This window comes from Pygocentrus nattereri, chromosome 27, assembly GCF_015220715.1.
Source record: "Pygocentrus nattereri isolate fPygNat1 chromosome 27, fPygNat1.pri, whole genome shotgun sequence".
Classification (NCBI taxonomy): Eukaryota; Metazoa; Chordata; class Actinopteri; order Characiformes; family Serrasalmidae; genus Pygocentrus; species Pygocentrus nattereri.
This window is the reverse complement of record NC_051237.1, coordinates 4,134,883-4,160,916: the sequence shown is the minus strand read 5'-3', so window position 1 is coordinate 4,160,916 and position 26,034 is coordinate 4,134,883. Positions and strand designations below refer to the sequence as shown.

At 43.1% G+C, this 26,034-nt stretch overlaps 1 protein-coding gene across 4 annotated transcripts in view; it reads left to right on the top strand.

Moving 5' to 3' along the window:
- Positions 1 to 213: 213 nt before the first annotated feature.
- Positions 214 to 26,034, top strand: part of runx1t1 (RUNX1 partner transcriptional co-repressor 1) — a 72,588-nt gene continuing 46,767 nt past the window's right edge. Inside the window, exon 1 of one of the 4 annotated variants that reach the window (XM_017693236.2) lies at positions 214 to 1,020. In XM_017693236.2, coding sequence (XP_017548725.1) covers positions 993 to 1,020 — 28 coding nt within the window. In that variant the 5' untranslated portion in view covers positions 214 to 992. Of the gene's footprint in view, positions 1,021 to 25,688; positions 25,822 to 26,034 lie in introns of those variants that run through there. The other 3 variants (XM_017693245.2, XM_017693228.2, XM_037535369.1) reach the window with 3 other exon arrangements.

Below are 26,034 nucleotides of genomic sequence, written 5' to 3'. Positions count from 1 at the left end.
AGGGGAAGAGAGAGGGTGAAAGGGAGGTAGAAAGAAAAGGAAGCGAGAGAGGGAGAAGACGAAAAGAGAGATCAGAGAGAGAGAGAGAGAGAGAGAGAGAGAGAGAGAGAATGCAAAAGAAAGGGAGATAATAGAAAGAAATCGAGACAGAGAAAAAGTGAGCGCGTGCAGCACACATAAACACACGTTCATCTTCCCCAAAACAGAAACGGGGTAATTTATAATCTCTCCTCTGTTCATTCTGCCCCTCTTCTTCTCCCTCAGTTCACCCTCTCTCTGCTCCCCCTCAGCTGCTCCCTGTTATCTCCGCCCCTCTCCCTGCGAAGCCCCGCCCACTCCGCACCTGGAGCTTCCCGGAGCTCGCGGACTTGAGCAGGAGGCAAAAGCGCCCGCGCGCCACGGACGAAGCCACTCTCCGTTCGCGCGCATCCTGCGAGCCGTGCATCTGACCGCTCGTGCGTCCAGCACAGGAAGCCGCTTCGTGCTGTTTTCGTTCGCACCGCTAAAGGACAGCAGAAGAGGGAAAAAGTGGACTAGACCAGCGCGCGCGAGACACCGACCTGCCCCCCCTACCTACTCACCCTTACACCGGGGCAGCAGCGTTCTGTCGCTCGCGGACTGGAGCTCGAATCTCGAGCCTCGCTGGAGTTTAACGGACATCTGTGACGTGTCGAAGGAAAGCGCGACCGTTAGCGTCAAACACGGTTCACAGTGACCGGACTGAGCCTCAGTCTGCTTCATCCAGCGCAGCGAAACGAAGAGAAACGCGAAGTAGCACGACCAGACGGGCCGTTTGGACCGGCGCACGAAGCTCCTCGCCTCGCTGGAGTTTAACGGACCGCTCTGACGCGTCTGAGGGAACCGTTACCGTTAAAGTCGGTTCCAGCCGGCGGGACTGACGCTCATTTACTTCACCTAACACAAACAACGACACATTACCGGACCGTTTGGACCGGGGATTAATATTTTTGCCCTCGTTAACGGCGTAACGCATGGTGGGAATTTCAGCCTCTCTTCAGTGTAAGTAGCGCCGGTGTTTTCTCGCTTCATCTCTGAGCTAATCCTGTGTTACTCAGCCGGAGCAGCACTAACGGCTCTGCTCACTTTAACATCTTTAATCCTGCATTTTTAACCGTCTTTGTTGGGGTTAAAGTGTGAGAGACGTGAAGGAGTGAATGAGCTTTATTTAACTCGCCGTAAGAGCTAACGTTACTGTTCATGCTAGTTAGCAGTCTGAATTAACGTTAGCTTTCGCTAATGCCTTTTTTTAGCTTTTTGCTCTTTATTAGGTTAACGGGTTTCATTCGTTGTAACTTTCATTCACTGAAAGGTGAAAGGTAACTCACGTTTATACTAATGGCGAGGTGTACATTGAAAAAAATAACTAGTTACACATAACACATTTAATGACCACAGATTTGCAAAAACTAGCTAAAATCGTGTTTTCCTTTTACCATTTTCCATAAAGCAGCTGACGTTCTTTAGAAATGTCTCCTTTGCCTTCTCTCGTGTGCATTATTTTGGAACAAAAATATTTTTAAAATCTCTTGAATTCATATTAATATGTGATTTAAACTGTATGTTAAGTATATATCCAATACCAAAATGTAAATAATTATCTCCGCAGTGAGGTCGAATGCCAATAAATCCTCTTAGTGTAGTGCCACAGGGCTACATGCACACTTTGGGTTTTATGTGAATATTCTTCCGTAAAATCTCCAGTACACTGTGTTAATGGTAGTGCAGTAAGTCAAATGAGTCTGCTGATCAGTATCCATCCCTTCTGTAACCAGGACTGTACTAAACTAGACAGACTACCGTCCACTTTCAACTGCAACGACTGTAATCCATAGTAACTGAAGCCGAACGCCTTTTATATTGCCATCAGCCTTCTCTTCTGAACGCTGGAAATATGACCTCATGCGTCCTAAACAGAGAGAAGAGACACTAAGGAGCTTTACAAACACTGCTGGTTAGTTTGCCGCCTCCACTTCAGACCATCCGCATTTGCAAACGGCTCTTTGCCCTCACAGCCGTCCAACTGTGGTCTCTGATCCACCCTGGTCTTTATTTCCACTTTCCCGTCGTGACTGAGGAGAGAGATGGAGATGGGGAAATTAAAGCGAGACGTGGCTTTGGGCTGCTTGGAATTAAAAGCTTTTCATTTTTTTTTCTGTCTCCCTGGGAACTTGGTCGCTGTGGCGATCAGTGTATCTTTTCAGATGAAAAAAGAAGCTTGGGTATTTGGTGAGGCTGCTGAGAGTTTTGTCTGTAAACTGTATAACCGTTCTCACGGTTTGAGTCATGGACAAAAATGATCCGCTAGACTTGCATTTGATGCATCATTGGGGTTTTGTAAAAGTCCCTTATTTTACATTGAAAAAGCCAGCCTCGTATTCTAGGCAGTTACTAATGTTAGACATGAAGTCCATAAGTGCCTGTATAACATTGTAGATAAGCTGTCATGTCAAGAATTATTTTTCTTTGCTCGTACCCTGTGTGTTGTACCTCATAGCTCTGACAGATCGTGATGCGCTATGTACATCAGTGCTGACAGGAACGATATGAACTCAATATCAGGCTGGTCACCACGTCAGTGCTGTCAGTGTCCACTTTTCTCCTTTGAGATCGGAGGGACAGTTTTAATTAAAGTCAAACATGAAGCAGGTTGGCTGGAGGTGAGTATTCAGTAAATAAGTGTTGTGTGTGTATGTGTGTGTGTGTTATCTGGCCATGAGGCTGTTTAAACAGCACAAGGCCAGGCTTGGCTGGGGCAGCAGAAGCAGACAGCATCGTCCTCTGGCTGAGGCCATCTGCACAGCCACCAGCCGGCCTGCCTCACACCTGTTCCCCTCTCCCCCGCTTCCACTGGCCCCATGTGGGTCAAGCGCATGAAACCAGACACGGCCATGGCCTAATGAAGAGAGGGTCATCCTGCTGGTCCAGTGCCTACACCAGTGCATATTGCTGTAGGTGTGCTAAAGTGTGACTATACCTGCATATTTATTTTATGGTTATACTTAAAAATGAAGGGTCCTGAATGTTTCTTGGTTTCTATCATTCTAGGAAAATGTTTAATTGATATAGAACCCTTATATTAACGTAGAGAGTCTTTAAACCTTACAAAAGGTTCTTCATGCCCACTCATCTCATTTCTAACAATGGTACTTTATAGAACCTTGAATTGATTAGGGAACCAATACAGTTTCCAAAGAACCATTTATTTCTATTTAGAAAAACAGCTGTTTATTTTCTCATTCATTCTAGATTGAAGCAGTGCTAAAAGTGATGTTCTTTTTTGCATCATCCAGAAAAGTGTTTTATTGAGTCAATAAGTTTATTTAAGACAATAAATCATATTAGTTGTTGTACTGGAGTGGGGTACATGGTTTTTGTTTGCCTTATATGCATACACCAAAACATTTGCTGTTGAATAATTACTGTGTTTTTAAGTGACAAACTACAGACGTTCTGGCCAAAAGCCAAGTATCTTATCAGTGCAGTCTGAGACTCACTTCATTAGTAATGTCACCCAATCGTTAACCCCTTATATAAACTAACTTATTTTCCCATCATACTCTTACACCAACACTTAGCTTGTTTAATCGGTCTGCTTATTTGTCTTTGTCCACTTTGACTGTGAAAACAGGCAGTCAAACTGCTGTCTGCCAAGTTTACATTTAGAGCAAATCTGGCAATGAGAAATGCTTTGTATTGACTGTGGTTTGTAGGTTGAGAGTATGAATAGCGAGATTAAGCTGTTGTAACAATCCAAAAAGAATGATACTGTTTGAAATTAAAGTCCTGTTCACCCTGTGGGCTGTGTTTTTAGGGAATTCACCTTAGAAACAGTACACACTGCAAAAAAAACTGGATTTTTTTTTAGCTTTGTCATGTATGAGGCTCTTTATATTCATTGAAAACCACATTCGGACTTGCTGACACACTCGACCCACGGCTGGAAGTGAAGGCTGGGAGATGTTTTTGTGTGCAGGGATAAAGCCCTCTTTTTGTGAGGGCTGTCGATTTGCTTCGACATCAGTTGCTGCGGAGGGCAGGCGATGAATTATTGATGTGGATGCCATCTCCTAGAACCTATGCTTCAGATCGATACGAGGCATTGATGGGTTACAAATTTATTCGCAAGAGGAATTTAGACCGCTGGTTATAGAATTTTATCACGTGCCGATGTCAAGTGAGATGAGTGAGTGAAGGAGTGTGAGGATGGAATTTTAAATATAAAATGCACAATAAACACCATACAATATGATTATACATGTTTTCACCATTGTTTACATTTTTACAGAGCAGCTCAGGCCAAGTGAATGAAACGATATATTGTTTAACTGTTGGATAATTTGTATTGTCATTTATGGAAAACGAGTGAATTAATAAATGCATTGAGGCAAACAAAGTGATTCTTAGATCTAGATTTCAAAAGCAAGACATTGCTGTCATAACTTAATCTTTTATCTCCAAAATGGTAACGTGTACCCTAATAGAACAAGGTTTTACTCCAAGTAATTTTTGATCATTTCTAAGGGCAGCAGTTGTTTTTATATAGTGTCGGAAAAATAAAAAAAAAAAGAAACTGGAAAAAATACAGTTGCTTGGTTTGGATAAAACAATGAGGAAATGCTGTTCCTGCACGGTTGTAGAGCAGAGAGGCTGTGGTAGAGGCTGTGGGCTACAGACTATATGTGAGCTAGTGAGGAGCCAGCGTTGGTCCAGGGTTAACCAAACAACACACTGCTCCACTGCTCCAGCTGACAGGTGTCCTGGCTGCCTGCCCTTGCTCGTTCGCTTTCTCTCTCTCTCTCACACGCACACTCGTTCACTCCCTCACTCTCTTCCTCTCTTGTTAATCCCATACTCATTTACCAATTAACGTCTCTTTCTCTCCATCGTCCTTACCCCGACATGTGCGTGCACACACGCACACACATTTTCTCTCTCGCATCCATACATAATATACACAATCTCTCTCACACAGTCACGCACATTCAAAAAAACACCTCCCTGTCTTCCCCTCCTCTCCCTCTCTCCGTCTCTGTCTCTCTCTCTCTTGCTCTCCCCTTCTGCTCTGTCTCTCTCTCTCTCTCTCTCTCTCTCTCTCTCTCTGTTTATTTTCCTGCCTCCATCTGGACCAGGCTGATATTGTAATCGCCCTAATGCACATTGCCTTCCCCTCAGACTCACACACAATGTGCCATCCTGACAAGCCCCTTTTTTATTTCAGATAAGCCGGGGATGTGTGTTTAATGAATACAAAGCCGCGGTGTGTCGCCGTGCACTCTGCCAGAAGCTAATCTTATTGAATAGGTGCTTTTCAGTGATGCAGAACGCGATAACAGTGCAGGAGTGAAGATGTAACCTGTTATCTCGCACCTCCTCTATTTTCCTGTCACAGAATTTACATTTAAAGATTAGCTGTAAAAGGGTAAAAGATTCAGGATGGTGAAGGTGTTAGGATGGCAGGGGCGTGTGCGTGTGGCTGCACATGGGCATGCAGGCGTGCAAATGTGTTGGGTAAGGGGGAATAGAAGGGTTGAGTGTGTGAGAAAGGGCAGAGAGAGCGAGGAAAGACAGGGTCTGTCGTTCAGGCTGTATCTGGCATGCGTGTCAGCCTTGCGGCAGTTTCTAACCCTCTCCAGGCCCGGCTCCTCGCTCCCTGGGAACAGAGATTAGCACATTGTTATCTGTAATTGGGTTTGGTCTGTGGATCCAGGGCAGTTTTAAGTCACAGAGAAGGTGAGAATGGCAGATGACCAGCATTATGTATTGGTATATCTGTGTAAAGGCTTGATTGGTGGAGAATATGGGCCGTGTAATGGCTTGATTAGGGTTTTTCTTTTCTTTATGAGGTGACAATTGCTGAGGGATGGACTAAGCTTCTTGCTGGATGTCCATAAAACCCCTTCATAAAAAGGGTGTTTTTTTTATTTTTCTGCAAAGGTCACTGAGAACCACAGCCAAGCTGCAGAGGAGGCAACAGAAATAGTAGGTACAGCTCACTTGCTCACTTATGCATTGTTGATGGATAGTTAGGAACATTCGTTGCCCTCACAATCATATTAGAGTGTTATTATTCTATACAGCACACCTGTACTGTTCTGTACAATAAATGTGATATATGGATTTTGATATGTATTTTATGAAAAGGGTGGCCTCTGTGGCCCAGTAAAGAGGAGTGTAATTAAGATTTGTTTTGTGCCCTGAGGCTCGACTCCTTCAAGAGCTCTGGATCAATAAGCAGAGACAGTAGGTCCCTGTGTTTTCACTTCACGTATTGACATATTCAGTCAATTACAGCGCCCTGAGAAAAGGAGAGAGAGAGACAGAGAAAGAGAGAAAGAGAACAAGATGGATGGATAGAACTGCCCTTATCACTCACTAGCTCTGGATAAATGGCAAAAAAATGGAACACAATTGTCGTACACATTTTTTATAGAGAGTTTATGGTCTGTAAGCATTATACCATGTTTAAAACTCCCCACAAAAAATTCTTCTAGTGCTAGAGAATCAAATTGCTATTGAATAACTTCCTAATAAAAAATATATTTATATATAGCCCATTTTCAATGGCCTGCTACTTTCTGTGACTGACTTAGTTTAAAATGGATTGAGAGTGCTGTGGGGCCTATCTGCAGTTGGCAGGTAGTGTCACAGACACTGTGGTGGGACAGTAGCAATATGGAGGAGCTCACAGGAAGAGTGTTGGCAAACGATCAGCAGGCGCCTCGGAAATGAATGCCCAACGTCAAGTATTTTGCACCAGAGTCAATTCATAAAACAGTCCTAAAGTGGTAGAGGCAGGAGGAGGTATGGAGGATGGAAGAAAACAGTAAAGAGAAGTGCAGGTGGGGGTGAGTTGGGGGGTTTGGGGTGTGGGGGGTGGACCTCTTCTTTTCAATGTGGGTTCATTTTGTTAAACGGCTGTTGCAGCTTGATGTTGAATGGAGCAGGACCCCTGACGCATTAGAAGTGTATTCGGATGAATAGGGAATTGTGGTGAATTACTTGGCATTATCTCCCTATGTTATCACCATCTCTCCATGAAAGACTGAAGAGACCGCTTTAACACAACAGCATGTCAGCCATCAAAAAGAGCCGCCAATGGTGATGCACTGCCATGTTGCAGAAGAAATACCATCTTAGTGTTTTTCTTTGTGTTTTGTAGTGACACACTAGTAGACAAGGCAGGTGGGATCACTTCCAGACTGGTAATGTGAGACTGCACTGGAGAATGAAGGAAGATGATACAGATCTTAAGTGCTTGCCCTCAGAGGCTTGTGTGTGAACTTCATAGAAAGCATGAGATGGAGAGCAAAGCGAGTCTTGGATCCTGTTTACGGTTGTTCATGTGCCTTTTTTTAAACTGCTTGGAAGGAATTCCCCCTGCCAGGATGGTCAGGGCTTCTGGCACAAGCTGTGCACCGAGTCACTGCCCTGCACACATGAGAAGAGAGTTAACAAGCTGGCTGATTTGTTCCCAGGGCTTTCTTTGACTGCTTCAACCAAATGGAGCTTCTCTTCAGCCTCAGTTAGCTAAGATGCCCACATCACCAACCCCTGGACCACATGGCTCTACCAATATATCATGGCAGAATACATTGCAATGCAAAAATGTGACCGTAAACACTGTGAAGATGGGAGCTATCAGCTGCCTTCTGTTAATTGTATAAGCTACTGTTTGAAAGGTCATGGCCAAAGGTCATAATCTGCTTAAACCATGTTTACTGTCTCCAGGCCTGCTGTGAATCTCGAATTGACATCCGAAACAAATCACATCAGAATTACCAAATGAATATTGTTATAAGCAATCCAGCAGTTCCACTTTTAGAGGCAGTTTTTCCTGAGTAGGAGAGAATCATTAGGGATTTCGATGAAGTGAGTGGAGGACAGTGATCCATGCTGTATTGACCCACCAAGAGGATTAGCGTATCAATTAACCTTTATGTGCGTGACACAGCCAGTAAAGGCCTGAGGTTGTGGCTGCTGCCTGACCCATAGAACCATTCTACCTCCTCACAGCATTGTGCGTTTGGTAGGAAAGCTGGCTTTAACCCCTTTAAACTGATGGCTTATATGTGGGAACTTGCAGTTTAAAAGATTAATTAACTGTTAGTAAGAACAGCTTTACTCACCATTACACATTTAGAAATGATTTAGGAGTTGTCTGATGTACCATAAGAAGAGCAGTTGTCACAGCTAAGTATCACTGAATTGCTGTTGCTCATTGTAAAGCGTGTTAAGGTTTTGCATCAGGTAAGTTTCCAATGATTTTGCAGAGCGGTGCACTACTAGTAAAGTTGCTGACCAACGTGTTTTAACGTGCAGAGATGAGGAAGGTATAGATGAACTCTGAGTGCCTGCTGCATGAATTTGCAGTGAGTGTTATTTCATGCCCTTGTAGTCCCTCTCTGATTTATCCCTCCCAAAATACACTCCAGTGCCAGTGTTTAAATAAGTGCAGATTGCGGTGAGCAGCACTGCGGAGTCAAGATTAAGACCATACTCCGAACATGGAAGGGCTTCTCATGAAGCAATAAAATGGCAGAGCATATAAATCTATCTTGCCTTATAAGGTCAGAAATGTTTTAAGTTGTTTCAGGGTGTCTTGTGTGTGCCAGTAATTGCTTTTCCATCTGTCTTTATGTCTCTTTATCAACATCTGGTTTAGTGTGCAATACTTCAGTAACAAGTATTCTTTATAGGACAAGAGTTCCCAGCTCTGCTAGTGCGATTAGCTTAGACTTGACTACCGCTTTGAGCGCAGATCTCCGCATATGCTTGCCATTACTCCATACCATTCACAAAATGTAATAACCTTTTTTTTTCTTTTTCTTTCGGGGAGAGGGTGAGTTTGTGCATCGCTGTGTGTTTTCCTTTTCGGTTCATTTTTTCCATAACTGTAAAGACTTTTTTCGGTCTGGTCTTAATATTCCCTCAGAGACTGGACAAATGACTGGCTCTCAGGGCGTTCAGGGGTGCACAAGTGTGATGGGAACAGTTCATCCCTTTAAGCACGGCCCCGTCTGCGCCTCCCATACCTTTAAACAGAGAGAGAGAAAGAGAAGACAGCAGTTTTCTTTCTGCTTTGCTCACAGCCGTCTCATTTGGCACATGAAAGGATGCGTCTGTTTCGAGCTGTTCCCCTTCTCGGAGGAACGTGCGCACACTTTGGCAGTGTTGCAAAGATATGATCTTAATCTGCTATTTCCTCTTTGGCAGTATTAAATTGTCCACATAATAATTCACAGCTGCACAGGGATAGAATATAACGGCGCAACTGCAATTTTGTGTATGCTAAACTTTTTTTTTTTTACTATCACCCCATCAGCTCCTCCTACATTATAATGTCAGTGTGCATGTGAGACATCTGTTATCTCAGTGTTGGACAGTGTTGCCTGCAGATTGTGCCAACTGTCTTATATTTCTGTTGCATCACCTTCGAAATTTTGTCCTACAGCAATCAAAACAAGCCGTGCAAGTCACAGTATTTGAACTGCTCACTCATTTAATCCTTCTAAACAGCCACATGGCAGCTATTATACAGCAGCAGCCTGCTGAATGCCAGTTTCTAGGCAGATGTGTGGGACAGATAAAGCCGCTGTCCTCATGTGTCACCTAGAGCAGGGACACACCACGCATCGCTGACACGCGCCTCGCTCTCCAGCCACAGCCTCGCAAGGTCCTCGTTGCTAAAGAGACAAATGCATTTGGCGCATGTGGCCTCGGGCTATTGCTTTTAATGACGAGGCAAACGGAAAAGTCAACGGCTGATTAGAGATTGAAGAGACGAACACGGGGCATGCTTATTAAGATCCCTTTGGCTCCTGCCTGGTCCCTTCCTGCCACGCGGCACCAAGCATTACTCTCTGAAAAGGCCCTTTGCGTCAGCTGAGTGCTGGAGGCGCTCACATGTTTGTGTTTGTTTGTGTGTATGTGTGTGTGCGTGTGATGGATTAGAAAGCTATAAATGTAGAGTTGGGGTTTATCTGCGATTGGCACCATATTTCTCTCCTTGTAGGATTTGGGGACCGAAGAGGAGGGGAGAGACAAGAATGCCTTTATTCAAAACAACTGTTTGTGCGTAATTAACATATGAAAGGAAGCTTACAATCTGGCAAATCCCCACACTTGTTTTCAATTATTTATCTGCATTCTGGGCGAGGGTTGGGGGCTGGAGGGGTGGGAGGGGAGCTCCTCGGTGCCATGAAAAGGGAAGTGTTTTCGCTGTGACTGAGCTAGAGGGCCTCTGGGAATGCACTATCACACATGATGAGATGGAAATAGAGTTAAGCTGCAGAGTGGATTATGGTCGATGAGGAGTGGACTGAGCGGCAGACAGGGGGACTATAGTCCCCGCACGAGACACACACGCGGGTCAGTGTGATTATTGAATGGGCTTCAGTCAGTGTTTAGTGCCTTTGTAAGAGACTGAGCCAGGCATTGATCCGACTGGAAACCGCATGACAGCGTGTGAAATGTAGATGGGAGCGAGAGGGGATTAAATACGGCTGGAGCTGACCCCGGGGATGCTATTCACATAGCACCTAGCACTGCTTTCTTTGACTAAGATGACCATGTACACTATACGTCCAGACGTTTGCAGACACCTGCTCATCTGACGTTTCTTCTAAAATCAAGGGAATTAGGGATGGAAAAGGGAATTTGCTTCTCGTTGCTGCAGCCTCTTTAGCCTGTTGGTGTTGAAACACTGGTGTGAGGATTTGACTGCATTCAGCCACAAGAGCATTAGTGAGGTCAGGCACTGATGTTTGATGATCAGGTCTGAATCACAAACTCCAGTCTGATTGATCCCAGAGATATTTAATGGAGCTGTATCACTCCAGAGAACATGTTATAGTAGTGATTAACAGAAATTCTTGATACTCAGCATGAACGGTGTTTACAAATTGCTTGTCTAAGGTCCATTGTACCATGAAACGGTTCCACATGGCCGACATTTTCACGGTTCAAACTGTCCAAGAGAGAATGAAAAAAGAGCATTTTCATTACCTGGCTCTGACTTTCATTGCCATTAAATTATTTGCAAAGTGATTTTGACCCTTTTGAAAAGTGTCCTGTTGGACCATTTTGGCTAAAAATCTTTCAGTTTTCGTAATTTCACTGCATCCGGACTTTATGCCTCTCTGGCTGGTGTTTGGCCTTGGGCATGGTGGCCTTAGGCTCATGTGTGGCTGCTTCAGAGCATCCCATTCAAATGAGAGTCTGCTCACTAATTGGTATGGGTGGAAACTTTTGGACATATACAATAAGTCTGATCTTAGATCAGCAGCCCTACTCAGAGATGCTTTGTGGGTATGAGCCTAGGAGAATTTGGGTGAGGGGGTTGATGGGGAGGGTGGAAGGTGTGAGTGGTCAGACAGAGATAGAGCCTTAAAAGATAGGTACATGTAGCTAGGTGGGGCCTCCTACTGTGTGAAACTGACATGGGCTACAGATTGATGGCTGGGTCTGTATCAGCACCAGCCAGGACTAGTCTGGACACAGCAGAGGAAACTGGGGAGGAGCAGGAAAGCATGGGGCAGGAGAGCGTTTCAACGAGAAAGAGACGCTTATGTGTGTGTCTGTGTGAGAGACAGAGAGAGCTATTGAACAGACATACAGCCTCTGTGCCAGAAGCCGCAGAAGTATAGGAGCAGGGAGGAGCAGAGAAAGCAGAGGAGGAATGGAAAAGGGAGAATTTGAAGTCAGATGGATCACATGAGATCATGTGTAGATGTGTGGGTTTGTTCCCTAATTTCACTGAGTGGACGACACAGTGGTTGTATACCATATTCAGCACTGTAATGTGTTTTTAAGACTCTCTCCTGGACTTATGGTTCAGCGACAGTTTAGAAGGCCCGCTGTATGTAATAATGCAGTGTCAATGGGTTCAAGGCTGCTGTATTTGGTGCAGTGGTGTGACTGAAGCAAAGAATCTGCATTGTGAGTAATGTTGAAGCAACTAGAGCTTGGTTGGCCCAGGGTATCTTTGAGAAACATGTCATTCAGGTAGATCTCTATCATTTACTGGATGTGTGAATAGCATTCCTTTCAAATACTGCTGTAGGAAGACTGAGGAGTGAAAAAGTGCAATGTGTCATTCAGTAGAATCTCAATTCAGTACATGCAAATATTAAACAATACCTTCAACAGACTGGAACATATAAAGTACTCAGTAAATATAATAAAAGTCAAAGAAGTAAGTCCACATGGTCCAAGGGCAGACCATGCCTCGCCTGTAAATATCCTCTTTAAAATTGAGAGTAGGCTGAAAAAGCATACTCGCATATAAGGTTGTGCTTTTATAGTGTTGAATGCTGTAATAAACTGAAAATGAAAACCTAAATGTATTAATATATCGCAGATTGAAAAATGTATCACTGTATCGTGTCGAACTGAATTATCAATTTTATTCATCTTTACACCCCTAGAAAAGTCTAGACCTTTACCTTTTGTTCTCTTTTCTTTTTCTATCTATTACTCCAGCCCGTATGTCTACAGGAAAGCAGATTGAGTTTGCAGCATGTGTTTATGTTTTTTTTTTTTTTTTTACTCTGCAGTTCAAAGAACAGAAACCATATGAGCCACACGTGTGCTGTGTACCCTTACCAGCACTTTTATTGTTTCCCCTCCTGCAGAATTAGCATTGCATTGATGTGGAATCACAGTCAGGAGACGCTCACTACTTCATATGTCAGCAAGATGGAGAGGCTGCTATGTGTGATTTACAGTGAATTCAAAATGAGAAGCGATGTCTTCTTTTTTTGTTATGTACTTTGGATTTTGTGTTGTGTCTTGTTTTTGTTTTGTTTTGTTTTGTTTTTATCTCAGCTGTGGAGAGCTGCCTTGCAGCCCTGGCTTCCCATGGCTGTGTGAAGTGGAAGATAGCAAAAAACCAGAAATCATCTGTGTGGTGACTCACCCCCCCCCCCCCCCCCCCCTCTCCTTTCCATGGCCCATCTCTCTCTCTTTCTTTCCCTCTTCTCCTCACTCGCCCTCCCCCCACCTTCATCAGCCCCCATGCCGTCTGCGGGTTTGATTTAGTGGGTAAGAGGCTTTCTTAGCAGTGGGCGAGGGATGCTAATGGTGCACATATGCTGTGAGACAGTGTTTTATTTTACGAGTCAGACATGAGGCGATTCTGATTCAGGCGAGGTTGAACATAACTTATCCATCGCTGCGCCTGCTGCCATATTTTATTAATGGCAATACATTTCTCTGATTCTGAGACTCGTCTCGTGCAACTGTTAACTGTCTCACTCTTTCTCTCTCTTTCACTCTCTTGCGCCGGGGGAAGAGGGTAACTTTATTTTGTGTATTGTATACACACACAATGGGCTCTGTGGGTGCTCCTGCAGTTCGGCAGGGCTGCTCACCTCACCACATATCTGCAGTGCCTGTTGTCATGGCAACAGCAGCGGGCTGGGCGGCCGGAGGCGCTATGTGGTGTGGAGCGAGGTGAAGTGGGCCAGAGCTGGCATTGGCCAGGCTGTCGGGTCAGTGGGCCAGTTTTGCCACAAGCCTTCATCTTCTCCTCTTTAGGGATACTTTTCAGCTGACCTTCAGTGTGTTTGCCGTGGCAGCAGGTGTATAACCTATTTATATGAGTGAAGTTTGTTTACTTATTATGTCACCTGTCAGATCCATGCCTTTGGTTTTGTGGATATGCAATATTTAGTTTATGCTGCTTGTGATAACACATCAACATGGGCATGATAAACAAGGGCAAAACATATTGCAAATATTATATGTTAAAATATTTCTTGTTTTTCCTTGATGTGATAATATAAAGGATAGGCCTGCATTATTCTGACTCATACAGAAGCACTGTCAGTAATAAGTGCTGACAGCATACAATTAAATACATTTTTAATCTGCATATTGCAGATAATGGAATCCCAAGGGCTGATTTGCAATATCAGTTAACAGATAACATTGTGCAGCTCTAATGATAGTATTATTTTTAAGACTAATGAAAAAGCATTGCTGTGGGATCAATAGCCTAAAATATAGTTGCAGTAGCTTAATTAATGCTACATATTTCCATACAGTCAATTAAAGTAGTCTGGGGTGAGTGCTGATTTTACAATGCATATTTTAATAATAATAATAATAATTTACAATATGCAGTGTGATATTTCTTTTTTTTTTTTTTTGAGGTCTAATAAGTTGGAATAGACGAAAAGAACCAATAGCACCAAACTTAAGAAATACTATCAAAAACATTTTGGTGCAATGAATTTCACCTACTGTGCTGCAACAAACATGATGCTTTAAACAGTAAAACAGGACTAATTATACTTCCTTTGCAATGAAAAATGTTTTTAAGCACTGATGATATGACAAAAAGCATGTTATGATGTGATTTATAGGGATGCACCAGTACTGAAAGTAGACCGATCTGATCTGTGTTATCATTCACATATCTACCAATGCCAACACAAAAACTTTATTAAAATTACAGAGAAATGTAATCTGGATTTGTCAAAATTATGTCAATAATCTTTAAAGTAATTATCTGCCAATACTTCTATGATTCCATTATTATCATGTTTCCACAGCAATTTGTCATAGTAATGATAAATATCATCATATTGCCTGCCCCTAGTAGTGTCTGCGTACAGACTGTTTACTCAACTTGCACTTGCAGCTAATGCTGATGTATTTTCAGTTTCAGGTCAAACAACATTCTTGGTTCATGTACTGTGGGGTGGGAGGGTATCTCTTCCGGTCAGTGTTGTGTTTTTAGAGTAGTGGCATGAAGGGGAACTCCTGAGCACTGCACAGTGCTTTTCCTCCACTGGGTCTTCCTTGATGGGGACAGCGAGTACCAGAGAGAGAGGGCAGGCTGGCGGAGGCTTGTTGATGCCCCAGGCAGGGCTTGCGGAAGACAGATAGAGGGTCCGGCCTCTCCGGCAGGACAGTGGAGGTCAGGCCACCAGCTTGCCCACCCTTGGGGCTTCCGACTTTAATTACCTGAGGATCAAAACATCCCGGCCTGGAGGAGCGAGTGTGTGAACGGGGGATATCAGGGGCCGCGCGGTCCCACGGCAGCGACATCCTGCCCGGCGAGGCCTGGCCCTGTCCGTCCTGGTTCCTGACAGCAGCCTATCTCTGCCGGGCCCGCGGTTCCTTCCATTCTCCAGGCCATTGTGTGGAACAGGGCTGGGCCAGGAATGGCTTGTTCCTGTTGGACTTGCTCACTCCCCACCCCCCCAGCCAGCCCTGGCCCTACTGACAGATTCCTCCTGTTTTGTTTTTGCTCTCTTTTTGTTATTAGTGATGGGGATATCAAGAAAAAATAACAGATTGATGAGACTTTTTGGTCTTATCTGCTCCCTTTTTTCCTCTCGCTTCAGTGTGTGCTGTAGATAACCTAAAAGAAATAACTGACAAGTCACAGCAGCACTAGGCTTGTGAGACTGTGTGCAGTATACCATCCTTCATTTACGCCCCCTAGCCATCACTGATTGACGATAATATTGGGGGTTGGCAGGCACATGTGGTGGAAGGCAAGCTGTTATCCAACACACACAGGAAAAAGGTGCTACAGGTATTGCCTGAGAGGCTGCTATTAACCTATAGATGGAGGAGCCTTGCAGCACCCTTTACACTAATCCATTTCAGCACAGCAAGTAATGCGGTAACACCACAGTATAGGCTGCTTAAACCGAGGAATTGTTTCCGTTTCTTGTCAGAAATTGGCTAACTTGCTAAGCTACCTTTGTTCTTACTTTGTTTGGTACCCTCATGTTCCGTTTGTGGAAGGCAGTAACACACTTATATCCATTTAGCAAGCATGACCATAGCATAGAAATGCTGCCTAGTGCTGCCAAAGAATGTTCTGAGGTCTGACAGTTTATCAGGTACATGGACCACACATTAAAAAATATTAAAAACATTAAAAAAGAAATAGATTATGAGACATATGTGCTTTTGTAACTTTAAGCCATAGAAGGTGCGTTTTTTGACATTTACACTTGGTAGTCATCGTTTCCCAATAGAAATGAGTCCGAAAATTCAAATAGTTTGAGAACTTGAGGAGTAAATTATGATGAACTCTACACTCCACCAGAGGGAAGTGAAGAGCCTGCGTCTTATGATTTAGTCAGTTTCTCATCAATTTAATGCAAAGAAGTAAGAATAGAAACACTACTACAGTCAGCTAAAGGCTACCTACCACACACAGGACGAGAACCTTCACACTGTGCCATCTGATGCCAGGTAACAGATACAAAGCACAGCTATAGCACATAATAAGCATCATAGAAAAGCACTGAGGAACATCAGATTGAGCTGAAGCACAACTAAAATCAATCGGGGAATTTATCAGGTTTGGCATCAGCTCAGAAACTCTTCACAAACTCAAAGCTTAAACAGACAATTAGTATTTATCTCTTCCATGATTCCATGCCCTTTTTAATATTATTGTTAGAATATTTTTCATATAATACCTCACAATTTCAAATAACAAATTTGACTGAAATGCCCTTCCCTACTTCCCTGTATCATCATCAGTTGGTTCAGGCCTAAGCAGCAGTCCTCCCGTTCAATAACATGGATGAGAGAAGATGTTTAAGTAGGAATTTTTACACTTCAGTGAAATTCCAGTGCTTGTTTGTGTGTATGGTTTTTTTCAGGGTGGATTTCTTTGAGCCTCGCTGTAGTGTGTAAATGCTCTGAGAAGCGGAGCGCCGCATGTGTGCACGCGGCATGATGTGTATGTAGGAATTATTATAATACAATGAAACTGTGTACGTGTTTGTGGGTGTGGGTGTCAGTGTGTGTGTTTTTTTTTCAGGATAGGTTTACCTAGCGAAGTGTGTACCACTAGCGCCACCTAGTGAGCAAACCTAGCGGACTGAGCCATGTCTCTATCTCTCTCTCTATTTCATCCTCTATAAAAAATAGATAGAATGCTGAATTGTATCAAACATGAGGGTGGTTTGATAAATGAGCTGTGCTGCATGTTTGAGAGAGGAGTGCTGGTGCTCAGCCCACCTCAGGCAGCAGTGCGGCGGCGCGGCGAGCACGACTTGGCTCCTGTTCAAACGAGAGAGCTGATTTGTGACTGATGAGATAATTGGCTTTCATGAATCAGCAGAAGAAGAGAGGGATCGGCCCTGTCTAGCACAACTGCCTGCGTCCTCTGCTACAGTTAACTCAACTCAGAAGTGTTGCAAATGCAGATACGCTGAATGGTGTACTGTTGCATCAGTCGCAGGTAGTGCTGGGCAATAAATCATCCATGCCGATATTAATGCTGTGCAGCCATATTGATTTTTAGTTATAGCAGTAATGATAAATGAGGAGCTCTTGTTATACTGGAATAAGAAATTCTTGTTTTACTTTCTGGAAAGCTGCTTCCTATCTAGGTAACATTTCCATAGGGTTGCACTGATGTGGGAGCTGCGGGCCAGTGCTGACACTCGATAATAGAATAGAATTTACAACCATTTGTCACTGTGTTTGCACACTGTGAAATTAGACCTCTGCATTTAACCCATCCATGCAGTGAAACACCCACATACATGTACACTAGTAAACACACACACTAGGGGGCAGTGTGCACACTTGCCCAGAGCAGTGGGCAGCCCTATCCAATTAGGGGTTAGGTGCCTTGCTCAAGGACACTTCAGTCATGGGCTGTCAGCCAAGGGGATCGAACCGGCGACCTTCCGGTCACAGGGCTGGTTCCCTAACCTCCAGCCCACAACTGCCCTAATTGCCTTGTGCATATTTCCTGATACATAGACATGGTGAGATTGATAACGGGATCCACCTGGATTAGCAGTAGGAAGAAATTTATTAAGGCTTATTTCTATAGTGTTATACATGTAATTATATGAATAAATGAAATGAAATCTTCAGAAGTTTCAAACATCAGTCAAATCTCATTATCTGTCCAATACTGATCATTTATTTAAGCAATGATCTGCTGATACAGATACATGATAATACTTACAGTATCATCATGCATCCCTAGTTTATGATACTGCATGAGATTCCTTTTGTTATAATTGTGAGAGAAGCCAAACAAAATAAATCAGTCAAATCACTCAAAACAAGCTATACAAGGTGTGTAACACATTATTTTAGCACAGGATAGTAGCGCTCTGATAGCATGGTGTCACTTTATTAATACAGTCTTAAATATCACCTGATACCATGATATCCTTGGAAAATATCGTCATATTGAATTTTGTCAATATCAGCCAGCACTAAGTGAAGGGTGACTGTAGGTGAGGAGGGAATGAGGGCAGGGCTGATTAGCAAGGCCATGTGGAGGAGGTAGAGAGAGAGAGAGAGACACAGAGAGAGAGACAGAGAGAGAGAGACAGAGAGAGAGAGAGAGTGGAGAGAGAGAGCGAGTGTAACAGCCCTCATCCGCAGCCTGCTCTGAGACCCAGGGACACCAGAGTGGACAGATGGTTGAAGAGCTGGACACACAAATACACACGCACACACAGGCTGTCCCTATCTTCCTTTTACTGCTTCAGTTCTACACACACTGAGTGCAGCACGGTGGATGGGCAGAGAGAAAAAAGAGCGGATGGCTAGAAAAGATGGCTCAACATCTCAAACCCTCAGTTACAGCACTATTCATCGGCCTCTCACCGGCCAATGGGACACGCAAGTCTGCTCCCGCCTTCTGTCTTTCGGTGCCATCAGCATATCAGACAGAAATATAAACAGGACATGAAACATCACAGCCTTTGCTGTAAATTACTGAATGTTATGTCTTATAAGAACAGAGTTATTATGACCATTTTATTGTACTTGCTAAATATAGTAACACAATTACGTTGTTAATTATATAGCTATGTAAAGAACCACGTTTACATTCAGCTTGCTCTCTGTATCTGGTCCAAATATGGACGTCTGACTTGTTTCCAAAAAAACAAACTGTATATACAGCAATAACTTTTCAGCAAATTTGAATCATGCTAAATAAGCGTGTCACCGTTCACAAAATTCATTATTTGATTTGATAAGATGGTGTTTTGATTCATGAATTTGATGCATTTTTTTAAAACATCAAAGATAAGGAGGGCCTAAAATCCTTATTATAATAATATACAAAATTGTATTAGAGCAGTTCAGCATTATAAAAGTACAGTATTTTAGAACATTGCGTAAGCATGTACAAGATTATGAGTAGTGTACTTTCCTGCCCTGCTCACGAATTTGATGTAAAGAAGAGGTGGGAGGGTCTCCGGGCTTACTTGGGTCATTTTTATTATGCTTCATTCAATGTTAAACAGCTCTTTATTTGCTCCAGTCTGGTACCTGTGCATACTGAGTTGGCTTATACTGAAGAATACAATATAATACAGTATATTGTTACAGTCCTAATAATTGAAGAATTTCCCTCTGGATTAATAAAGTGATCCATCTATCTAATAAAATGTCTCCTGCTCTACTTACAAACACAAATGTGGTGTAGACTGTGATATACACAAAATCTGTAGTTTGACAGAATTTTTTGGCTCTGAGCTATGAGTAAGACATAATTCATATATACTGCACTCCTTTGAGATTGCTTTGTGAGTTCAATAAACAGACAAATTAACAAATACAAAAGTCTGTCCTTCAATTTTAAGTTCAAGAAGCCTGTTTTTTCCTTTATTTGGACTGTCAGGGTCTTTGGGTATACCACGGTGTGTTCCGAGTGTGCTGGGGCCATGATTGAAACTGAGCCATTTGCGCTGCGATTCTCACTTTCCTAATGGGCACTTGTGCTCTTTAGGGGTTCGGTTAGACAGACGGCCGCTCCCCCCATCTCCACCACCACCACCACCACCCTCTCCCTCTCTCTTTCTATCATTGTGCTGTACTCTTTGGCCGCCCTGCTTGCGGGTTTCTCGTCATAGAGCACTAATGGCTTCCAGCTGTGTGGAAAATCGGGCCCTTTGGGCCGGGCGAAGGCAGAGAGTAGGCAGAGGAAAGGCTAGACTAATTCGGCCCCTTTGTTCTGTGTCAGCAGACCACAAAGGACAGCCCTCTCGCGTCTCCCTCCAGCACAGGTCAAGCAAGTGTGTGGATATGTGGGGTAAATGTGTGCGTTTGTAACAGGGCATCTGGAGGCGGGACGATGGGGGGCACGCAGACACTGCCGTTCCACCCACCCGGACCCCAGCTCATGGGATCAGGGCCAAGAGAAGCAGCGGCAGTCAACCATCATTCATCAAGAGCTCATTGGCTCCTTATTTTGAGCGCCCATTCAGGCCCTCAAGTTCTCAACACAAAAGTCACAGAACAGGTCCCATTCAGGCTGGTAAAAGCAAGCTCCTCCAGTTAAAGGAAAAAAATAGACACTACGCTCCAGTGGAATCCCCTTAGTCCACACTTTTCCCGTCTCTCATTGTCTTCCTATTACTCTTTTAGTCTGTTAATGCAGTAAGTTGCTTAAAGCAGTGCTTAGGGGGGAATTCTGTTATTTTTCTAAATTAGTACATAATTCAGTTGATAAGGTGTAACAAAGTCATTCAGAGTGGTTTGATGTGATGAGATGCTTTTTTCTAGATAAACTTAGTCAAAATTGTTCACAATGGTGGTGATAGGAACCAGACGTCTGAAATAGTTTCTAAAAGCGTGTCTAAAAGCCCACAGAAGGCTATTACAAAACGGTTATGAATACACTACCTGATGTCTGTAACATTGCTTTACAATTGTTTTGAAAAAGTTTTGGCTTAAAGTATTATTTTTAAAACTGTGGAGAGATACATACAGGGTGTTGTTAGGCAAAGTAGTACCCCAAAAAGTAGACTTACTGCTGTTTTACCATTATCAGTATTGCATAAAAACATGTGCAGGTTCACTGGCCATTTTGGATAGTAAATAAAATGATTATATTTACGTAGTCATCATTGTGACCCCTGGGTTCTGTCACCACTATTAATGTGTTTAATGTGAAATGGCTCATTGTAAACCACTCTGAGTGACTTTGTTTACATCTCATTGTTATATTTATTGCAGTTTAGTTCAAATGTATGGTTGAAGACACATTTATCTTGTATCATAAGCAGCTTGAGTCAAAACCATTCTCTTTACTCTCCAATGTTTATGTGAAATTCTTTGGCCATTTAGGGTCATCTGTTTTGAGCGCCACAGTCATTCAGGTCGTCAAGTTTTCAACACAAAAGTAACAGACCAGCTCCCATTCAGCCTGGTAAAGGCAAGCTCCTCCAGTTAAAGAAAAAAAATACTATGCTTCAGTGGAACCTCTTTAGTCGACTGTTCCTCCCTCTCTCATTGTCTTCTTATTATTCTTTCAGTCTGTTAATGCAGCCAGTTGCTTAAAGCAGCCGTTTATCAGGCTGGGGCCGAATATGCACTCTCCACTCCTCCCTGGACCTCTAAAAAGGCATACTGGCAGAGTGGACTAAGAAAAGGCTTGACTTTTTTGCGTGGCATGTCTGCTTCTAAGTAAAGACAACAGTGTGGCAGCTTTTTTAGAAATGTACTCATTTAGCAGGAAGGGGCAAAGGGGAGCCTCAGGCTTTGTAGGCTTTGTACTGTGCTGAAGAGAGGTGTGTGTAGTTGGAAGTGCTGAACGCGCATGAATGTAGCGAGTATTTTCTCGCGCATGCTAACACACTGCTAACCTAAACACTCACATGCCAGGACATAACTACGTGCGGCCGGTCTGTGTTTGTGTCATGGTAAGTGAAGGGTTTGGCTTTATTCAACTGTCAGTTGCATTTGAGCAAAGGTTTGCATCTGTAGCTAGATTTTCTTAGACTTGCCTACCGCGTTTAACATTAGACTTGCCTACTGTGTTTAACATTAGTCTTACCTTCCGTGTTTAACATTAGCCTTACCTACTGTGTTTAACATTAGTCTTGCCTACCGTGTTTAATGTTAGACTTACCTACAGTGTTTAACATTAGTCTTACCTTCCGTGTTTAACATTAGCCTTGCCTACTGTGTTTAACATTAGTCTTGCCTACCGTGTTTAACATTAGCCTTGCCTACAGTGTTTAACATTAGTCTTACCTTCCGTGTTTAACATTAGCCTTGCCTACTGTGTTTAACATTAGTCTTGCCTACCGTGTTTAATGTTAGACTTACCTACCGTGTTTAACATTAGACTTGCCTACTGTGTTTAACATTAGTCTTGCCTACCGTGTTTAATGTTAGACTTACCTACCGTGTTTAACATTAGACTTGCCTACTGTGTTTAACATTAGTCTTGCCTACCGTGTTTAATGTTAGACTTACCTACCGTGTTTAACATTAGTACTTCCCTACCGTGTTTAATGTTAGACTTGCCTACCATGGTTAACATTAGCCTTGCCTACTGTGTTTAACATTAGTCTTACCTTCCGTGTTTAACATTAGCCTTGCCTACTGTGTTTAACATTAGTCTTACCTTCCGTGTTTAACATTAGCCTTGCCTACTGTGTTTAACATTAGTCTTACCTTCCGTGTTTAACATTAGCCTTGCCTACTGTGTTTAACATTAGTCTTACCTTCCGTGTTTAACATTAGCCTTGCCTACTGTGTTTAACATTAGTCTTGCCTACCGCGTTTAATGTTAGTGCTTGCCTACCACGTTTAACAGTAGACTTGCCTACTGCGTTTAACATTAGTGCTTTCCTACCGTGTTTAACGTTAGACTTGCCTACCGCGTTTAACGTTAGACTTGCCTACTGTGTTTAACGTTAGACTTGCCTACTGTGTTTAACGTTAGTGCTTTCCTACCGTGTTTAACGTTAGACTTGCCTACTGTGTTTAACGTTAGACTTGCCTACTGTGTTTAACGTTAGACTTGCCTACTGTGTTTAATGTTAGACTTGCCTACTGTGTTTAACGTTGGATTTGTGTTTAACGTTAGTGCTTGCCTACCGTATTTAACGTTAGTACTTGCCTACCGCGTTTAACGTTAGACTTGCCTACCGTGTTTAACGTTAGTGCTTGCCTACCGTGTTTAACGTTAGTGCTTGCCTACCGCGTTTAACGTTAGACTTTCCTACCGTGTTTAACGTTAGACTTGCCTACTGTGTTTAATGTTAGACTTGTGTTTAACGTTAGACTTTCCTACCGTATTTAACGTTAGTACTTGCATACCATGTTTAACGTTAGACTTGCCTATCGCGTTTAACATTAGTGCTTACCTACCGCGTTCAATGTTAGACTTGCCTACTGTGTTTGTTAGACTTGTGTTTAACGTTAGACTTGTGTTTAACGTAAGACTTGCCTACCGTATTTAACGTTAGTACTTGCCTACCATGTTTGTTAGACTTGCCTATCGCGTTTAACATTAGACTTGCCTACCGTGTTCAACGTTAGACTTGCCTACTGTGTTTGTTAGACTTGTGTTTAACGTTAGACTTGCCTACCGTATTTAACGTTAGTATTTGCCTACCATGTTTAACGTTACACTTGCCTACCGCGTTCAATGTTAGACTTGCCTTCTGTGTTTAATGTTAGTACTACTTTTCAAAAAGGTTATTTTTTTCTATGTGTAGCTATGGCTTAGACATATTGCATTGCATGCAATTGATACAGCATTGTTGTGTTCTATTTTTACAGGTTGCATCTCAGTCATGTTTGGTATTATTTACAAATTAACTTCATTTGCAGCTAACTTCACCCCCAGCTGCGGGGAACATTGGGTATCATAAGCATCTCTAATTAGAACCACTTATTTGCCTCCTATTTACTCCATTATATTGTATTGTGTGACATTTAGGCTACCAAACCAACACCACTGATGCTTTCTTCTGCTGTTTAATTCTCTAATGTACACGGTTCAGCCAGCCAAAGAAGGAGAGAAAAAGGAAGGGAGAGAGAAGAGAGACAGAAGAATGGAGAGAGGAAAAGGAGGGAGCGAGGGAGACAGAAGTGATGCTGAGGTGAATGGCTGAGGGAAAGAAAGGTTTGAGAGAGAGCGAGAGAGAGTGAGATGCTATTAAACAGAGGAAAAGGAAAAATCAGACCCTGCACCCGTTTCGTTTTCACTCCCTCTCTCCCTCTCTCTCTCTCTCTCTCTCTCTCGCTCTCTCGCTCTCTGTGTGTGTAGTGTTTTCTCCACATGGAGCTCATCTGCTGTTTAAGGCGGCTGGGAGAAATGCCTTCAAGCTGACAGGGACTGAAAGCCCAGACATATGTTAATCACATGCAGTGATGGCAGACTGGGAAGAAGGAGAGAAAGAGAGAGGCAGAGAGAGAGAGAGAGAGAGAGAGAGAGAGGAGAATGAAGGAGAGCAGAGAGTGATAGGGGGGAGAGAAAGGAGGGGGGCAGTGCCACTCTAGAGACTTAAAACCCAGCAGCAGCGGCAGCAGACGAATGCCTTTGTTAGGACTCTCCAAATTGATTTTTCTTTTTTTAATGAGGCTGCTGCTTCTGCAGCTGTATCTGCTACTGACATGATGAGGAGGGGGAGCGGGGGCAGGGGAGGAGGGTGTTGTTTTAGAGGAAGGATGCCGCTCAGGTCTTACAGATGGGGAACGCAGTGTGCCTACATTTTCTTTGGCCCAGATATATAGGCAGTGGGGCAGGCCTTGCAAATGATGCACTCCGGTAACTGCAGTATTCATTTTAATGTACGAATCTGGTATATAAGATCCATTCTTTTATGTCTGAGTTGACTACCCTTACAGATACAAGCATGCCACATATTAACCGGCATCAGATGTTGCTTTATCTGGGTGTAGTAGTAAAAATTTGAACTGAGTTTGCGTAAGCAGGAGCAGATGTGAGTGAAATCACAGAAGTGGCCTGAATGCTGTTGTTTTTGGAGCAGTACAGCTAATGTGGAGCATATGAGAGAAGAGTCTAACCCAGGATTTAGTCCCAACCTCAGCTTTCAGATCAACATTTAGCAGCCTTGCCTTTATCTGCATTCTTCCATCCTCTGACCCATTTTAGTTTGGATCACTTCAGTTCAGTTCAGTTCTGTTCAGTTTGGTTCAGTTAATTTCACTTTGATTTGATTCAGTTTTGTTTAGTTAGATAAATTCAGTTTAGTTTAGCTCAGTTCAGTTGGATACAGTTCAGTTCAGTTCTGCTCTGTTCAGTTCAGTTTTAGTCATCAGTTAAATTCTGATGAATTCAGTTTGGTTCAATTCTCTAAATCAGCTTTACATGTGAAATTAAAGATAGGTTAATATAACAAGATGTTATTGTAATCTTTTAAAATATACAGTATAATTTTAGACCTTTTCTGTCCATCCATCATGAAATGTTAACACAATGTAAAGAGCCGCTGGCCTGATGAAGAATAACAATTTTCATGACAATGAGACATATTACAGTAAAGAGAATGTTAATCATGTATGTGTCTCTTTCTGACCTTCCAGTTCGAGCCACCCTTATGTTCCCGTGTTCCTCCACTGTTTTCTTTGACTTTACTGTTTTTTAATAGTCTACAACTTCTTGCTCTTGGGTTCTCTGTTTCTCTCTCTCCCTCTCTCTCTCTCCTCCCTTATTTCTGCTCTCTCTTTTTTTCTCACGTGATCATGTTCGGTAGTGTATGGCTGTTTCAGGTCAGCTGGGAGGAGACAGTAGAGGAGGCAGGCAGTGCCTGTGTGTGTGCTGGCTGTCATTGTCTCAGCCTCAGGACTCTGTATGTGTGAGCATGTGTGTGTTAGCGCGAGGCCCCTGTGGCCACACGTGCCCCCGTTAGTGCTGGGCGTCCCTGTGCTCAGACAGGAGAGAGTCTAGTGGCAGTTCTCCATCTGCCCCTCACCCAGAGTGAGAGATAGAGGAGAGTAGAGGGAGGAAGAGAAAAAGCCAAAGAGAGGGCACTTGGATACAGGGTTTTCCAGGCAGGCTTTATCACCACTCCAGCATGCCAGGTGAGGTGTGAGGTGTGTGTGTGTGTGTGTGTGTGTGTGTGTGTGTGTGTGTGTGTGTGTGTGTGTGTGTGTGTGTGTGTGTAAAATTTTTCAGAATACTTGGAGTCAGTATCAGTTGCTACAACAGCAGCCTGTATTTTAATTACATTTATAACATTGTTATTTTATATCTTTTAGAAGCAAAATATCCATTGTGGGGGCATTTTGGCCTTT